The sequence below is a fragment of the Homalodisca vitripennis genome, chromosome 6 (assembly GCF_021130785.1).
Source record: "Homalodisca vitripennis isolate AUS2020 chromosome 6, UT_GWSS_2.1, whole genome shotgun sequence".
Classification (NCBI taxonomy): domain Eukaryota; kingdom Metazoa; phylum Arthropoda; class Insecta; order Hemiptera; family Cicadellidae; genus Homalodisca; species Homalodisca vitripennis.
Window position 1 is genome coordinate 67,165,051 of NC_060212.1, and position 18,420 is coordinate 67,183,470.

At 29.3% G+C, this 18,420-nt stretch overlaps 1 protein-coding gene across 7 annotated transcripts in view; it reads right to left on the bottom strand.

The window, feature by feature from the left end:
• Window positions 1-7,095: 7,095 nt before the first annotated feature.
• The window catches only part of LOC124364416, a 393,612-nt gene continuing 382,287 nt past the window's right edge, over window positions 7,096-18,420 (bottom strand). For 6 of the 7 annotated variants that reach the window (XM_046819895.1, XM_046819891.1, XM_046819892.1 and 3 more), the window contains 5 exons: window positions 16,959-17,076; window positions 15,628-15,806; window positions 13,443-13,502; window positions 9,327-9,416; window positions 7,096-8,293 (listed from right to left, as the gene is read on the bottom strand). In XM_046819895.1, coding sequence (XP_046675851.1) covers window positions 9,334-9,416; window positions 13,443-13,502; window positions 15,628-15,806; window positions 16,959-17,076 — 440 coding nt within the window. In that variant the 3' untranslated portion in view covers window positions 7,096-8,293; window positions 9,327-9,333. The remainder of the gene's footprint in view (window positions 8,294-9,326; window positions 9,417-13,442; window positions 13,503-15,627; window positions 15,807-16,958; window positions 17,077-18,420) is intronic. The other variant, XM_046819893.1, reaches the window with a different exon arrangement.

Here is an 18,420-nt window from a genome sequence, read left to right on the forward strand (position 1 = left end):
GTGAATCTGTCACCCTTCCTACCTACACAGATTCCACAGTTTTATTGTTATGATTATGTTGTTGTTAGTCTTAAAGATATAAATGTTGCCATGGCCGTGCATAGTTTATAATTAAGTACTGCACTTTTCTTTATTTTTACTGCCTATAACTTTTTGTTATGTTGTAAAGTTTTAAGTCTTATGTACACTAAAATATGTGTTATATTTTAGTTGACAGAAGCCACATAGAGCGAGTTTGTATTGACTCTTCTGGACTCTTATTACAAGATCATTTTCTAGTTTATATAAATTTTCGGTTATCCACACTTACTGGTGAAAGCTGCTAACTTACATCCAAATGTTACTCACATGTGTGTAAATATGTTATATCTAAAAAAAATATTTATTTTTATACTTTGGAGCATTAGTATCTAAATTAAGTTTTCGTTATTAAAAACTAATTTATTTGCTCATACCAATTTTTATCTTCTAAGGTTTCAGGGCTATAAGGTTTTAGGCAACATTGATATATACTTTGTTTTTGACTGACTGGGGGTGGGGATTTAATGTTTGTTTAATATAATTTATTTTAAAATTTTTTCTTAAGCAGGGAAGGGGTATCATTATATATGAGTAATTCAATTTTACGATTTTTTTCTCAAATTAAAGGATAAATATGAAAATTATATTTAATTGATATGATATTTAAGTAACCTGGATTGTACGAGACAATGTATTTGGATCAAGTAGATTAAATAAAATATTGTATATAGAGGTGTTTAGGGGAATAAGAAAAGTATAAGTCCCACCATAGAGATTGTCGTGAAACCTTTAACAGACCAATTTAGTACAGAGACTGATGGAACGGATTTGGGCGGTTGTTTGGATATAGCGGATAGGTGGAATTAGTCTTGTACCCCGCACTTTCATATGTATAACATTAAGCATCTACCTGGAATGTATTTAGCACGTTCCTTTTGAAATAGTACAATTACTGTGTTACTGTATGTGCTCGTACATGTATTGTACATGACTACAAAAGAATATGAATAATAGCCTGAAGCGTACAATGACTTTCATTGGTGTATGAATACACCTTTCCTCTTTTATTCACAAACTTTACCTAACATTCAATTACTTTTATTTACTTTGAATTATAACTAAAAAAATATACAAATAAGGTTCATGCTATATTTTGCTGCGAGAATTTATTTTGTATAAAAAAGATAAAACTTATTTTATATATAAAATATAATAATTAAAAACCACTTTACATAATTGACTATTTTATTTATATAATTAGTCACATTAGTACCATTATTATTGAAATAAACTACTAAAATCATTATAAAATGGCTGCAAAATAAACGACTTATTGACTGACTATATGTAAATATGTATAGTCAATATTGAAATACTCTTCTTATTTAAGAAACAATTAATGGTTACATTACTTTAGTACTGTAGTATAAAATATTGTGGTTTTTATAATTGTCCAAATATTAAATATTTGAATTCTTTAAGCACAAATATAAGTCCAGGCTGCTCTATTACACTCGTTATAAAGTAAACAGCAGTAGATTTTAACATAGAAAGATGTTTTCTCTCGTACATTAATGTATTAGACTTAAACATCACTTTATCGATTACAAACTATAAATTTAACTTTTTATATTTAAAAATCTGGTTTTCTTTCTTTTTTACAATATTATTGTTTCCATTCCCATTCTACCACTTCTATTATCCCATTCCCATTCTGCAATATAACTTGATCATGCTTGAGAAGCTCATGCATGCTTTTGTTTCTTATACACGCCACCCTGATACGAGAAAATGAATTAAATGTTCTATATGCACATTTAGAATATCCAAAACTGTCTTGGGCCATTTCAACCCTATGATTATACTATTTATAACCATTAGAATAATATAAAATTATCTGATAAATAGGAATATCAAATGTCCAGTCATAAGTAAGAGCGCGATGACTAAACCAACTAACTTTACAACTAAATTACTTCATCGCATGTGTTGCTTTGCTACATAATAAAATATGACTGTACCCAGGTTTTATACACATTTGTTAAGTCTTACATTTTTGCATTACTTAATTAATCTATAAAAAAGTAGGGAAAATGTTAGACTGTTGTTCTTAAATTTAATTTAGGCCTTTAGAACTTCACCATGTGAACAAACTATTAAAACGACTAGCTACTATTTAAACTTTTATTTTTGAAGTAAGCCTCAGAAGTTCTAAATTACAGTACAACACAAAGGAGAGTCATTTTAAGGTAAATTTACATTACAGATGACGCCAGCAACAGTTATTTAAAAATGAGCATGAGACTTTGAAAAATAAATTGTATAAAATGTATAGAAATGTATGAAATGCAGTAGGTTATTCTGTGTTGGCGGTTAGGATCTCTTGAAGGAAATGAAAGCCTAAAAGTTTTGTTTAGAATTTGTTTATTTCATTAGAAAAATCCATTACAAATCTGTGTATGTAGATCGATAAATGAGTTGTTAGCGTTTTTTATAAATCCCGCTTAATTTTATTTCAAGGTTAAATTGTAGTCCTAATGGAGCTTGATAAAATCTAAACTTATAGATATATCCATATAAAATCTCCGACATTAATATGTTTTTAAAGTGTTATACTTTAATGTTTCTTAATCAAATCCCCAATCTTGTGTTATACCGTTTAAAAGACAAACACAGAAGCAATGCATCGGCTCTTAAATGATTGAAAATAACGTTTTTTACTGAAAATATTAAGAGGTTATTTTCCCATAAATTGTACAGTAAATGTCGTAGAGATGTTTTCTAAGTGGCATCTATTCCGAAAAAAATTAAAAAATATACGCCATAAGATAAAAGTTGTAAATTGAAAGCTTAAAATTTTCCTCCTATTACTCTTCCTTTAAAGAACAACGGGAATGAGAGGGAATTCAAAACCTAACAACAACCTTTGCAAAGTATTTTAATTGGTAAGTTAGTGATTATATTTGTATATATCAATCAATTTACCTACCTACAGCCGGAATAGGTCTTCATTTTCACACTTTATTATTGTATAAGATCTTAAATATGTTACCATAATTATTGTATTTTGTTTTATTATAATGCAATACATATTGTAAACTATAATCTTAGGAAGACGTGCGGGTATACTAATGAACAGGAAGCTATATTTCTTACCATAATTCTTTTGCACCTCTGAATAATCTTTGTTCAAATCCATTTCATACATTTTTTATCATGTCCAAAGCGATCCAGTACTGAAACCATGTAATAGGTAATATAAATTCTAACTAGTAAGTAACTAGTTAAGTAGTTTTTAAGACGAATGAAAGACATGCTTACTAAAATGAACTCGTATATTACGAAAATAAGCTAATAGTTGTGTTTTAAGCATTTTCAGTAAACACATTTTATTCATTTTTTATTTGTGGAACCACATGTTGTGGCTAGAGTTGTTTGCTTAAATTAAACTTCGCTACTTCTCTTTATTTATAAATGTACAATTTGTCTACCAAAATGTATGTATTTTAACACGTTGCTGTTAAAAAAATGTATGGTTGATGTTGTTTCTTACAACACTGTTATAACAACTTAAATGGAGGATGGGATGGTAGCTGGTGACAACGCAATTAGATGAAGCGACCCAACCTATTGTTACCGCGCTTCAGCGGTTAATATTGTTACCTGAAGGACGGATAGGGTTATAATGTGTGTATGAATTTATTGTATGAATGTTTGTACTAAATTCTTAAAGATACCTTCTCATATATAATTTTGTTTTATTTTAAATGTAGTAGTTTTGTTTGACTTAAGTTCTATACTATTATATTAGGGTTAATTGTAAGACAGGGCCTTATGGCCCTAACAATTCGCCCTTTTGTATTTATAGTACAAATAAAGGCATTTGATTTTGAATTTGAATTTGAAATGCAATCTAAGCACTGGTGACATTTTCACGAATAAACATAGTTATCTGAAGCGACCCAGTCTATGGCGGACCCACAGTTATCTGCTTTATCCCTGAAGAATGCAATGGTAGCTCGTGACCCAAAGCAATCAGATGACTACCCAACCTAATTTAAGCGGTTACATATTGTTTATATATATTTTATATATATATATATATATATATATATCTGTTATATATAAAAATCTTGGAGGATGTATGTTGCCAATAACAACTTCCAAAACGACTGAACCAATTTCAATAAATTTCACATGTATCCGTAATATTGTTACCTGAAGGATAGGATGGTTATTATCTGAATCTATTCGCTTATGTCGTAAATATAAACGAATAAAATGAAGATAAAGTTTTCAAAGCGCCTAAAATGTATAACCTGTTACGAGATAGATACGTATATTAAACAGTGAAACACTCCTTTTAATCTTTATGATTTGGAAACTCCGTCTAAACTAAATTATTTGAAACTTAAATTTGCAAAGATTAAATGATAAATCAAGAAATTAATAGACGGTCACTGTACAATAAATATTTTGCAAAAAAATTTTAGTAAACATAACACACTTTTGAATTTACCGAACCTAATTTAATATACAGGGGCAATGTTAAGCTTTCACTATATTCAACACTTTGGGTGTAAGTGTAATGCTTTACACTTTGGGTTAATTACATGTACGCTTCATGATATTTAATATATTACAACTATATATATAATATTATATATATGATAACAACTTAGAATAAGAATGTTTATTGTTAAAGCGAGTGGAAGTGTGCGTAACGATTTTCTGTAAACATAAAATGTCAAACATTATTTTTGGTTTGTTTTAAAATTAATAACGGATTTAGAGACGCAGATTATTTTTATTTTTACAATTTGTAAAAGACAATAGCACAATATATTAAATTTACTAGGAAATGTCTCACATCTTATCTATAAAGGCTTAGTTCATCAAAACACTAACTAAAAAGTCAAAAGTTGATTAATTAGTAACCTGGATATAAGATTATTTACACTGTTTAGAACAGTTGAAGGCGATACATGATGTTTATGGGTAGTATCTGAAATTATTGTGGATGTTTTTAGTGCTAATTATTTTTATAACTAGTAATTTTAAAACATGGTAAAACTGCAATGCATTATTTTTATACCACTTTTAAGTTCTTTTGCAATGCCACGTCAATAAGTAATTTTCAATTACGTACTGTATGGTAGCTATTTTGTTCCGTGATCAAATGGCACTGACTGTAATGCTTCAAAAATCAGAAATAATCAAACAGCTGGTCTGAACAGTTTGTTACATTTCATACAGCTCTCTACTTCGATAGTGGACACAAGGGCAATGTAATTCCTAATATATAATTTGTTATCACTATAATTTATTGTTTGGAATAAAATTATTATTTAATTCCATTATTCCAATATTTTATATATGTAAATCACTTCAATGTAGGAGCTATTTATAAATATAATAAGGTGCAATTATTGTAACTCATATCTGAGTTTGATGTATACAGCTAACATTTAAATAACAGTGGCAATGATTATTTATATGCATAATTCATACATAAGAAATAAATGTCACAAATTTTTTGAAGGATGATTCTAAGTTTTTTGGATTGTTCTTTACTAGGTCCAAGTAGACAATTAATTTTGAATGATATACAGTTAAATAGCACTTGGTTCAGGCTTTTCCATGTTGAAGGATGGATGTATCCTTAAGTAGCGTTGGGGTAATGTGACGAATTTATACGCTGAGAGGTGGACAGAGACCCACATTAATATTGCGACATGCCGACCTGACCTCTATTCAGAATTAGCTCGGGCTTTTGAACTTCCCTACATTTGTATAAGCTTTCACACTGCACATGATTAAAAAAAGTCTGTTGCCTTATACCAACAAAATATTTATTCCTTGTGTTTGATAGTACTTATATTGAATATCAATTATTGTCCCCCTGGTACTTACAGGTAGAAAGTTCATAATACATTTTTAGCATTATATTGAAATTTATACAATAGGACGCAAGTTATCCTGATTAAACCGAAATTGACTTCTCCGTAAAAATTCTCTGAGCTACACAATTTTAGCTGCACTTTTATTTTGATTTGCAATCAAATTTATATTATAATAATGCTGTAAAAAATTCTTTTATTAATAAAATAATACAGAAGTTTGCTCATTAAGAGTAATATTGTAAGTAGTCACAAAGTTGAAATTTCAGGCTGACGCAGGTGACGTATGTTTTTAATACCAACGAATTATTGAGGACTTATACCATTATTATAGCTACAAAACATATATCTAAAGATGTAATATATTCAGCAGCAATATAGCATTGTAATTACAGGTGTGAAAATGTTATATTAAGTTAACTTAAATAACGTGTTATAACTAATTATAGTCTCTGTATTTAGCTTAGATAATTTAGATATACTCTAAATTTATAGAGTGGGCACACAATTAAATATTTTAGCAGATTACTAGAGAAGACAGAAAAATGCAAATTCATCTTACTTTGTGACTTTTTATACAAAAACTATTTACTGACTGGTTTAAGTTCGATATACAAATGTCTGGTTGGATGAATCTAAAAATAAGTATCACCATGTGAAATAGTCTAAACTTAAAAACACAATAAATAAATAGAATGGATCTAAACTAAAACATCCATAAACAAAATCTAGTTAGGTATATTAAAGTTAACGTTTCTTGAAAGCTATCCGATAGAGTATAACTGATGCGGAAATAAAATGTACGGTCAGTATGAAACAAAATCTCCTTCTTTACAAATATCGTAACAAATGCATATGATATTCTATTCAGTACGTTTTATATTTCTTGAAATATTTTACAACTGGCATAATGTAGTACTCTGCTTTGTTACAGTTGGATTAACTGCCATTTCACCGTTTGATCTTGAAATCAACGCCGCTCTTTTTTGGACTAATCTATACACCAAATTTCAAGTGACCTCAATAGTTTTCGCCCTTTAACTTTTTAACCTCAAAATCAAAATAATTTTTCCTTGGATCAATAGAAACCTATGTATTAAGTTTCAATAATGTATTTATTACTAGTTTCTACTACTATAAATTAGTAAAAGGGGAAAATAATTACAAACTCTCATAAAAATGTATTTTTCTATTACACATACCATCATAAATCTAACTATACAATGTACAGTGTTTATATGGTCAAAAACAAAACACACTAAATGTAACTGTAAAAACTTAAATGAAAAAATATAAGTATGAAGTAATCTTATAGCCAAACAATTCGTATTTAAAAAGAATTTTATAATTAATCACATTGTCAGTTATTATTTGGTTTCCAGCTTGGAAAAACATTTGCAGTACAACAGTGTATTAGACAATATTATTTACAACATCTCTTCCATACAAAACTAGTGTTAATTATCTTTGGTGCAACATGTTTAACGATATACATTAAATAAAGTAACTCGTACAATAAAACTCATAGTAAATAATGTAAGTACAATTACAACCCTTAATACACCCCTTCAATTAAACACGCATTTAACATCAACAGCCAAATTCAACAAGACTAGAAACAATACTAGAATACTTACTTAAACATCAACTTTAGAGTGTTTAACACCTGTATTTTCTCACATGTAAATATAAACTTGTCTTTGTTTAATCGTTTATATCAATTGTATTTCCTCAAAACGAATTGCTATATTTATTTGCATTTTAACAATTATACTTTTCTTGTTTAACAAGGTATTCTATTCTTCAAAAATATGTCTTATGAAATATCTCCGTTATAAGTAAAAAGTAAAGAAAATTATATCCCAAGAAGTGAAAAAAGTAAACTCTACCATGTAATAATTACCCTGTTTCAATTTAAATTTGACTAAATAATAAATACTATAATGTTGTAATGTATATGTACAAGTGCAAAGCTAATTAATTTTTGTACAAATCACAAGGTAACAGACAACTTTGGTCGTATAAAGCCTTCATCGTTTGGCAAACAATCTTAATTTATAATAAACTATCGCTCAGAAGGCTCAAATCACATAAGTTGTGATACAAAGTTTGTAAAATTACGTTCAAAAAATTTTCAACACCAATATATGAAGGCTTTATGGACATGCTCAATAAAGATAGTACATTCATTAACTGTAACAACAAAAAATTAGTCACTGTTATGTGTCCAACATACTGAAGCAGTTCAGCCACACTGTCGGTATCACTGGTCCGACCGAGACGGTTTTTTTATTCCCGCACAGTTGGTATTGTCGTAAATTGGTAACAAGTCCGACACTCCTTTGGAAGACCTCCATTTCAAGTTGAAGAAGCTGGAACAAACAGAAAATGATATTGTTTAAAATCGTTTAAATTACAATACGTTTAGCTTTCTTTAAAACTTAGTTTTTAAAGTATTAAGCGAAGCATCCGGGACTATCTAGTTACAATCCCGGCATGACTATTAATTATCCTAGTTTTATCTTTCATATAGAATAGATCAGTTAAATATAATGTCACGTACGAGATAACAGGTGGTAGTATAACGTTTTCGTTATGAGATAACATTTAAAATATTTAATTCTTTTGACTAAATTTCTAGTCTTACAAAGATACGTTTTGCAACAGTAAATTAATGATTGAATTTCGAGTTAAGTCCCTTAAAAATAAGGCTTTTAACGTGTATTCTATGTTTCTTCTGTAAACACATCGAATGGAAAAACTAAATTGGTCTAGATTGTGCCCGTTTAAAGTTAATTCATGTTACTGAAAAATTAAGATGAACAAAATACAATTTAAAAGACAATGTAATTAAAACCACTTAGTAGTTTTTTTACATCAACGAATGAAAGCCTTGCACTTTCCGCTGTAAAATATTTAATTATCTTATATTCTATATGCAAAACTCAAGTTTTATGCAAAATATTTAATTAAAAAAAATTTCATAATACTGTTATAATATTCTCTAGGGCAATATACTAAGTGACTATTTAATGTCTGTTTCTCTATGAATAGAGATAATGTTTCTTAAATTTGTAGCATTTGATAATTTATTATATTTTATTTTTAAAAAGCACTATTAAAAGAAAATTCCTTAAATATGTTAATAAACTAGTCAACTACAAAAATTGTAAGTACTATCCAAAGTTTATTTGCAGTGACTTTGACTGCTTCATGATGTTTCATGATTGTCTCAAAATATTACACACAAATTTGTAGATATAATTATGTTCAAGTAAAATTCTATAAATTATTAAGTCAACTGGAAACATATCAGACCACTGACGATATTTTTTACTGCAATTGTATTAGGTAACAAAAACTACAAACATACTAGTGTAGAAGTGTTATTTTCATAGTACTTACTTTAAACTCATAGGCCTGTTCTGCTAACTAGTATGCTGAGGAAAAGTGACACTACTGTCAGTATTGAAGGTGATAACGTAGTGCCGCTGGCTGGAACATAAAAATACATAAAATAATTAATAAGAGGCATTTATTTGCTAAGCATTCTATAGTAATGCACAGCACTACTTTAATAAAAGTTTACAAACAATATTAAGTTTTACCGTCAAAGCCTCATGTTTATTTACCAAATTATTAGTGGTAGTTAAATGTTCACAGTTACAATTAGAGGTGTTAAACTATTCAAAAAACATATATTTACATTTAATACGCACAAATAGTTATGCAGTATAGTATTCAATCTTTATTTACGACCAGAAGAGAGTGGTGTTAATTGTGGTTGTGGGGGGCAGTATAAGGAGGAAAATATTGGGCATAATTTTAAAACATACTTTTGATTTAAAAATGGTTTTTTTTGGATTTAAAATAGTAATTCAATGTTTTGAAATAAGACACAAATGTTGCCAACAAAAACCAGGTGATAAATACATAATAACATTGCTTGGAAGCACTCACGTTCGGAGTAATCAATGCGTTCGTTCCTCGTCGTAGATGTTTTAGGCTTGAGGGACCTGGTTCTGAATCTTGAAACATCCTATTTTGTCCTCTGATTGCGCCAACCCACAAATACCAAAACATCGTAAAATGAATCAGGACTAAATGAATGCGCCAACCTGTCTATATTCTATGGATGAGTACATAACCTTAGCTAAGCTATTCTGCTCGTATACGGCTTCACAGGATGTGATGAGCCATTAGCAGCTTTCCACAAGAGCAAACTTGTAATTGCCGATTTGTTCAAGAAGAATGGCGATGTGGTATAAGAAAGTCTTCAACAGCTCTTCAGCCACTAACAACCAGATTACAGAGGAAAGCAACAACTGTATCCTCCGGTGTTGAGATGGTTCGAAGAAAGAACAAATTTACAACAAATAACACAACAATATATTTGTGCAGTCTGTTGTGAAAGTCTAATACCCAAGGTCTCACACCTCCCACCAAGCTAAGGTACGAGCCAAACATTATAGTTATCGGTACTACTTGAGACACAACATTGGCTAGGCAATATCAGCCCACACTCAGAGGAATGGGGTGGAAGCGCATTGTAATGGGCTGCCTCATCCCTAACACAATCTAAGATCTTGCACCCTAACATCGTATGAGGATTTGAATGTAATATTCTGCAAGTGCAGCGGTGACCACAGTAATGCACGGTGCAAGTTCCCATATGGGCTTTTCCTCTGGCTCCAACCACTACAGACATGACTCTACCAACGGCAGACCTATTAAAAAAGAAAACGAAAGCGTAAATTAGGATCAAGAAATTCTCCTCCAACTGAACTTCCGCGATATTGAAGATTGGACAGAAACACGAAGCAAATAGGATGCCCATGAGATTCAGAACCAGGTCACACCTACCCAATACGTCTATGATTATGACCTACGCAGTGATTACTACGGCCGTGAGTACTTTCAAACAATCCTATCAAGTGGTTTTAATTTGAATTTATCACCACAGATATTTTGTATAAACATTTATTTACTACTCTTAATCGAAATAAATCCCATCTTGAAATAAGAGATACTTTTTTTATACCCCTCAATTTAAAATTTATCCTCTGACTCTGCCCCCTTTATAATTTCCCAACCTTTTCTGGGCGTAACTGAACATTAAGTACTAGTAATATTGTAGCCTAGAAGGAGTTACTAGTGCACAGAAAATAAGTTTTACTAAGTTTTGGTTACTACATGAATCTCTAAACAAGTAAAAAACTTTTAACATCGTGTAAGTGATTATTGAATTCATATAAAATGATAAACCAAAAAGTAATTTCTTTGTTGAATGTTTATTTTTGACTATAGAAGGATTGTGAAGGAAGCAGGATTTTTCCGGAAATTTGCATCATTGTTCATTGAGTGATAAAAAATAGTCTAATATTGGTAAAAATTAAAATCTCTAAAACACCACTTGTGACCCCTGTGTTATACTGAAAATTGACGGAAAATGTGTAATCAGCTGCAATATTTTTTAAGAAACCCGTATTGAGATGTAGACAAAAAAGACCTGTGATTCAACCCCCCTCCCCACTATAATCACACCTGTGTCGAAGACAGTATTTTATACTACCAGGTACCCCAATCGATGTCTTACAGTTGGTCTTTCCTTTTAGACTCCTTACCTGGAAACTCATTGACAAGACTAAAAATGAATTAAAGAGCTCATAACGAATTCAAGATATGAGATCACCATTTTGTCTGTCAAATATAATAGGGCGTTGCGCCGCGTATAAGACTTTATACACGGGTTTCACTGGTACACGGATAAATTTAAGCAATTATTAAAAATAAATGGTTTTGAGTAGCTTTTCATACTTTTGTTCTGGGAGTGATTATTCCAAGATTTACTAATTAGTAATACACATTTTAAGTTATACACCCTAAAATGTTTATTAATCTGTAAAACTTGGTTCGATATAAATTATAAAGAATAAGAATATGATTCATTTAATGTTCCTTAATCAATCAATTTTTCATTAATATAAATATGTTCTTTTGTGATTGCTTGTTATGAGACATAGACAAACTGCTACATGCAAGGCAACTGGGATGATCAAAGAGAGGTTTTTGACATGAAGATAGCTAGTGAAACGGGACTGCATGATATTGAAATGATTGCTTATCACTGTATTTGAAATATGTTGTTCACAGTCACATCATCACCATTGCTGATTACAAGTTGACTGATTACAGGTTTAAATTTGTCTTACTGTTGGGTGATTGCGCCTTATTATCCTTTACACATCCTTACACATTTTGTTTATAGCAAAAAATATTTTTGTCTTGTGTAAAGGTGGCATTTTAATTATAAATGGTGAAAGAGTGAGCATTGAAATACATCTAGCCTTGATGGAGTTTTCAACAAAGTTTTATACATATTTGAGAATATTTTTAACATATAATAATTAACTAGAAGTTTCATGCACTACTGATACACTAATACAGTTATAAGGCGATCATGCTGACGAAAAATATAATCACTATACAATGTGCAGAGCTGTAAATTAAAACAATGACTTAGGGAAATATTTAATTGCATATTAAATGTATTATTAATAACCTAAATGTTTTTTAGGATGTCTACATCAGCTACATTTCTTTCCTACGTTTAAAAAGAGAAAACACGAAAATCTAATTTAGTTCATATTATTCTTGGGAATTTTATGTACTTACCCACACCTTTCAATAAGACCATTGAAGTTTTGTAACTTATATTTTTCAAATGATAAATACTTTTTGGCCTGCATACATTTTAAAGATCACACGATAAACTAATACTTCATATATGTTTATTTTCTAAAAATATCATAAAATACCAAAGTAAAAAATTAAACATATTAATATTTAAGGACAAAACATTAAAAACATATACGTTGATTCATGGAGACTAACACAAAATTATTCCTTTTTTTAAAGCAAATATAAGTATTATTTATTACATTTATCAGTGTATTATTTTCACAAAACTGTATTATAATTTCCATAGCTATTTGCAACAGCTATTATTGTAAATACTAACATTATCAACGTCAAATAAATGTTTTGATGGGTAAAATATCATTACATTGATATATGTGAAAAGAATTTTGTATCTCCATACATTATTTTTAAGTCCGTCCTTTGGGTTTAATTTAAAGTACGTAAATATTTAAATGTCTAGTCTTTTTTATTAATATAAAAAAATTGAATATATATATATATATATATATATATATATATATATATATATATATATATATCACGTTTATTTCATAAAAATATGGTTTTAAAATCAACAGCAACTGGGAGGAAATTAGGATGGTGGAGACTAACATTTTTCCTCAGGGCTATACACTATACAATAAATTAAATATAAATATAATAAATAACCTTTGTAAAAATACAATAAACTATTTGTGAACAAAATACAACGGGTGGGCACAGGTATTATTTACAGCCAAGTGCGGGGATGACACTGATATATAATGTGTTACAAGGTGCAAGGGCATAAACGTGCGACCCTCCCTCCACCTATCTTACCCCCTGAGGAAGGCAGAGATTCTGCAATGTGGTCGGACACTGAGGGCGTGGTGGGGGGTCCTATAACATCATCAGATCCATTATGCTAGTGTGCTGAAACTTTTTTATTGTATGTATTTGTATAAAATTGTATAGTGTTAGTAACTTAACAGTATTTTGTATTTACTTAACGAGTTACGTAATGATCTTTATCAAATAATGAAGGCTGTGCAATGTCCTGAAACTTACTTTTGTAATCATCACAGTAATGTTATATGATAAGTAAGAAAGAGGGTTTACTTACTTATATTTTTGAAATACTACTCATTTAATTCTCAATTAAAGAAGTGATGGATTCGTTTTTTTATTGAATAGGAGATCATTTTAACATTCTATGACAAAAGTTGTAGAGTAACTTCAACCATTTTGAAATAAACGTCGAAAGAAACCGGCGAAAGATTTAGATGTGCAATTTTTATACAACAATAATCTGAACAACGATTAAGATATTAGTATTTATTATATAACAACACATTATTTCCGTCGTATTTTATTAAAACCTATTACTGCCTTTAGCCTTATTTTTATGAGATATATGAGAGATATAATGTCTTAAAAGTGTTCAAAGAAGTAATATTTTTATTAAGTAATATTTACACTTCTACTCATTCTTCTAAACACATAATTATCTGCTCCTACTTTTCCATGACCGGTGAGAAAACAATCTAAAAATAAATATACTAAGTGTGTATAATTTTTTCTTTAACTCATTAAAACGCTATTCATTGTATTCCCATATCTACCTTTAAGATTTGTTATTGTAAAGATAAAAAGTTTTTACTTCCACCTCACCAAGATAAATAGTTATGTAACGTGTTGATAAATCTATAGTTGAATATTAATCTCTATCTTATTAGGCTTCTGTTCATATTGTGATAATATGATTACTTAAAACTTATGATATAGATACACAGTGCGGATATAAAAGTGAGCTTAGAACTGTAAGTTCACTTTTAGTTTACTACTAAGAAGTAGTGAAACTAATTAAGTATACTTATTATGATAACAACCGGAATATTATTATTATCAATCAGCTCATACTGGTTTAACACTGTTTTCCTAATATTTTTTCATATATAAATTTATATTTCTTGTTACTTCAATACTTAGGAACATGACAAAATACATTGCTTGTTATCACTTACTATAAAAATCAAAAATTAAAGTGCACGTCACAATGATCTCTCTATCTCTCTGGGACGAGTATTAAAATTCTATTATTCGACAGCAATCAGACTGACAATCTCCATATAAGTATCTCATTCATATTGAATGATTATATCCCTATTTAGCAATCATACCCTTAACCTTTCGTATCCAATGTCTTTGACAACAACAGTTATATGTTGAGGTTCTTAATTTTTCACCCTTTTTCTGTATTTTGAGTTAAGCAATCTCATAAAAAACCAAATTATAATAGATTGAAGATTATTCATCATAAGTTCATAAAAAGTTTTGCTAACTAATGTAAATTTTAGAATGTGTTAGAGAGATAAAATTATAGTTTAACAAATGAAAACTTCAAAATGGTAATATTAATACAGTTTTTAACTAAATTAGTATTACTACTTGATTAATACTCTATACTCGTATACAAGAATTTGTAATAAATATTGAACAAATAAACTTTAGAATTTTTCTTTTTAATCTACTATACCATGTTTACTAATATAGGAAACTTCTACTTTCGAATTCAAAATACTGTATTAATTAATATAATCCTGGAAAAAATTACGTTTTACAGTAACTCTCATAGCAGAATAATGTAGTAAAATCAGTCTCTGATTTAAAGCTAATACCATACTCCATGGCGAAGTATACTGATTTAATAAAAAGTTGTAACGAATTTTTTAGTTATTATACTTAAACATAGTTTAAAATAAAACAAAAAGAAATATACAATAGAAATATACTGTATAGGCCATTATTATGTATGAATTTGGGTAGCTGTAAAGAAACATGAGAAGAATCACATTGAGGGACAGAATATATAATGACAGAATATTAAAATAAGAATTCATAATATTGTGGAAAAAATATAGAATATTTTCAATCATTCATTTGGGTCCTATTTGTCACATTTTGCATTTTATAGTAATTAAAGTTATACGAATTTTCTAGAAAATTATTATAAATGATACAGTACCAGGGAAGTAGACAAGCTCCCTGCGGTTAGAGTAGTTGGCGTCTGGGATACTCAACTCGCAGACAAATGTTGTGGGGGAACTGAGCTCTACGTCATCAACGCTCAGCGTCCCCTTGATGTCGAACAGGGAGGAGTTGTTCTGTTTCCTCGTTGTTACCTGGATGAACCCGGTGTGTTTGCTGCAAATAGATAATAAAATATCACACTTGTAATAAACAATGAGTGTATTGCTAAAAAATGCAATTCGTTTTTAGGGATAAACATAATCTTACTTAAAAATTAGCGTGACCAAAATAGCTTACTATACATATGTACTAGATTTTTCTATTTACTTTTCACATTGTTACAAGTATGGTTCATTTGTAATTTCATTTCAATGATTAGCATTCGTCTGCCTTTAACGCTTAAAGAAACAAGACTAATTCAAAAGAACGGCTTCCTATAGTGTTCAACGTACAAAGTACATAAAATAGTATTTGATTTTTTATACTTTCGTGAAGAAGGGAAATATATAACTGGCTTTAACTTGAACCAAATAAACTATGGGTAGAGATTAAGAATTTTTCAAAGGCACAAATTTGTGTTAGATCTTGTCGTTATAATAATTTTTAAATATTAATTAAATTATCAACAACATATTAAAAATAAAACAAAACTCTACTTTGACGATGAAAAAAATATATTTTTGTAATGTGAATTAGTAGCCTTCAGTTACTACTAATTAGAAATTGTAAAGAAAAAGTAAGTTAGATTCAATGTAGAGTGGTGCGTTATCTGTGCAATTATGAGGTTACCAATATATATATATATATTTTATATATATATATAACTTTTATGTGATTCAATGTTTATTTTAATTATATAAATATATATGTGTGTATATATATATATATATATATATATATATATATCGAAGACATTAATTCGAATTTATTACTTATGAAACGATATTGGCTACTAAAATAGCGGTAGCAACAAATATATCCACTGAAATTTTTTTAAATTTTAATAATTGTGAAATATAATACTCAATTCGTTTTTACGTAAATACTAAACTTAAACTGGATTGAGGAATATAAGAATCAATACAATAGTTAGTAAATAGATACAATTAATTTTTACGGGAAATAATATTGAATGTATTGAGGATTTCAGTTTCTTATATATATCGAACTTAAGTCACTCTCATTTTGAATTCGACAGGTAATTCACGTGAAAAATAACAAAACACTATTTACAACTTGGTTACTAGATAAGATGAGTACCAGTAGAAAATGTATTGTTCAAGCAATATATTTTCATCGCCGTTTTCATTACTCTTACATACTGACCTCTCTAAAGCAGTAATGGTCATGTTGGGTTCAGGATAGACGCCTTCAGCTTCACACGTGATGTTGACTCTGTCCTCTTTTGGTTTGTCCTGAGTCACCTCCAAAGTCTTTTCCGGCACTGAAACAATAATTAATCATTTTTTTACCCTTAATCAACAATTTAGGCTTAGAACTTTGGGATAGGAATATAAACTCTTACCCTTGCATTTGATGTTAACTCAGTAATCTTATGGTCTGTCCCTAGCTACTTTAAAATATTTCACATGAACATAGAAAACAATACATATTTAATGTGAAATTACAGACAGAGGTTTAGTTACATACACTGATTATAGATGTCCGTCACCTTAAATTTAAAGATGACTGTTACGTATCAGATACTCGTAAATCAAGTGAGAGAAATGTTTTGCACTGACATCTACACTAATCTGCCTTTAGATAGAAAAATAGAATGAATGTTGTTGCCATTTTGGAGGGTAGATAACTCATTTCAACAGGAATGCAGCTTTTTGTATTTAAGCTTGGACGCTTGCATTTATTGTAACATATTGGGGACATAACAAAATTTCCAAAAAAAAAAAACAATATATTATAGTTCCAGCGCCAAGTAAAAAGTTATCTTCTTTAGAATTCAATTGGTTAAAAAATATAAATTTCCAGTGTATGTTTTGTGAATAAGTAAATAATTAAATTAAATTAATGTAATTATTTGTTCATGGTTATCATAAAATGTTGGAATCATTTGATTCAAACAGTTTATTTAAAAATCAATATTACAAAACGAGGAATAAAATTATAGTTTGTAATACTCAGTGGACGTGTGTTGAATGACTCACAAGAAATTGCAGACGAGATAAACAAGTACCTGGTTAATGTGCACAAATAGCTGATTGATAACAATAGTCCTTGTAGGAGTGGTGGGGGGATAGGAGTCAGCCACTCTGCCAAGAAGCCTATCTGCATTTAAACATTTTCATCCCAACAGCGGTCATTTCTTTTTATACAATGCAACTGATCAGGAGGAAATTTAAAAAATAATAAATGGTTTAAGAAATAAAAAGCCTTGCGGCTTTGACAATATCTCTGTCTCTTTGCTACAACATTGTGCAAGAACCCTTTGTCCAATATTAGAACACATAATAAATACCAGTTTTGTTACTGGCTGTTTTCCAAAAATACTAAAACAAAGTGTTGTTGTGCCACTGTTAAAAAAAAAACTAAAGAAATAAAATTTGATAATCTCAGGCCGATTAGTCTTCTATCTATTTTCTCAAAAATTATGGAAAAAAATTTATGAAATGCAGACTTGTGCAATACTTAAATAGTTTTAGTTTCTTCAGTAATAAGCAGTTTTGGCTTTATGAAAGGAAAAAGCACTGAGGATGCATTGTCCTCATTTTTTGAAAAAATATATAGTAGTGTTAATAATAATAAGAAAAGTTCAGCAGTTTTTATAGATTTT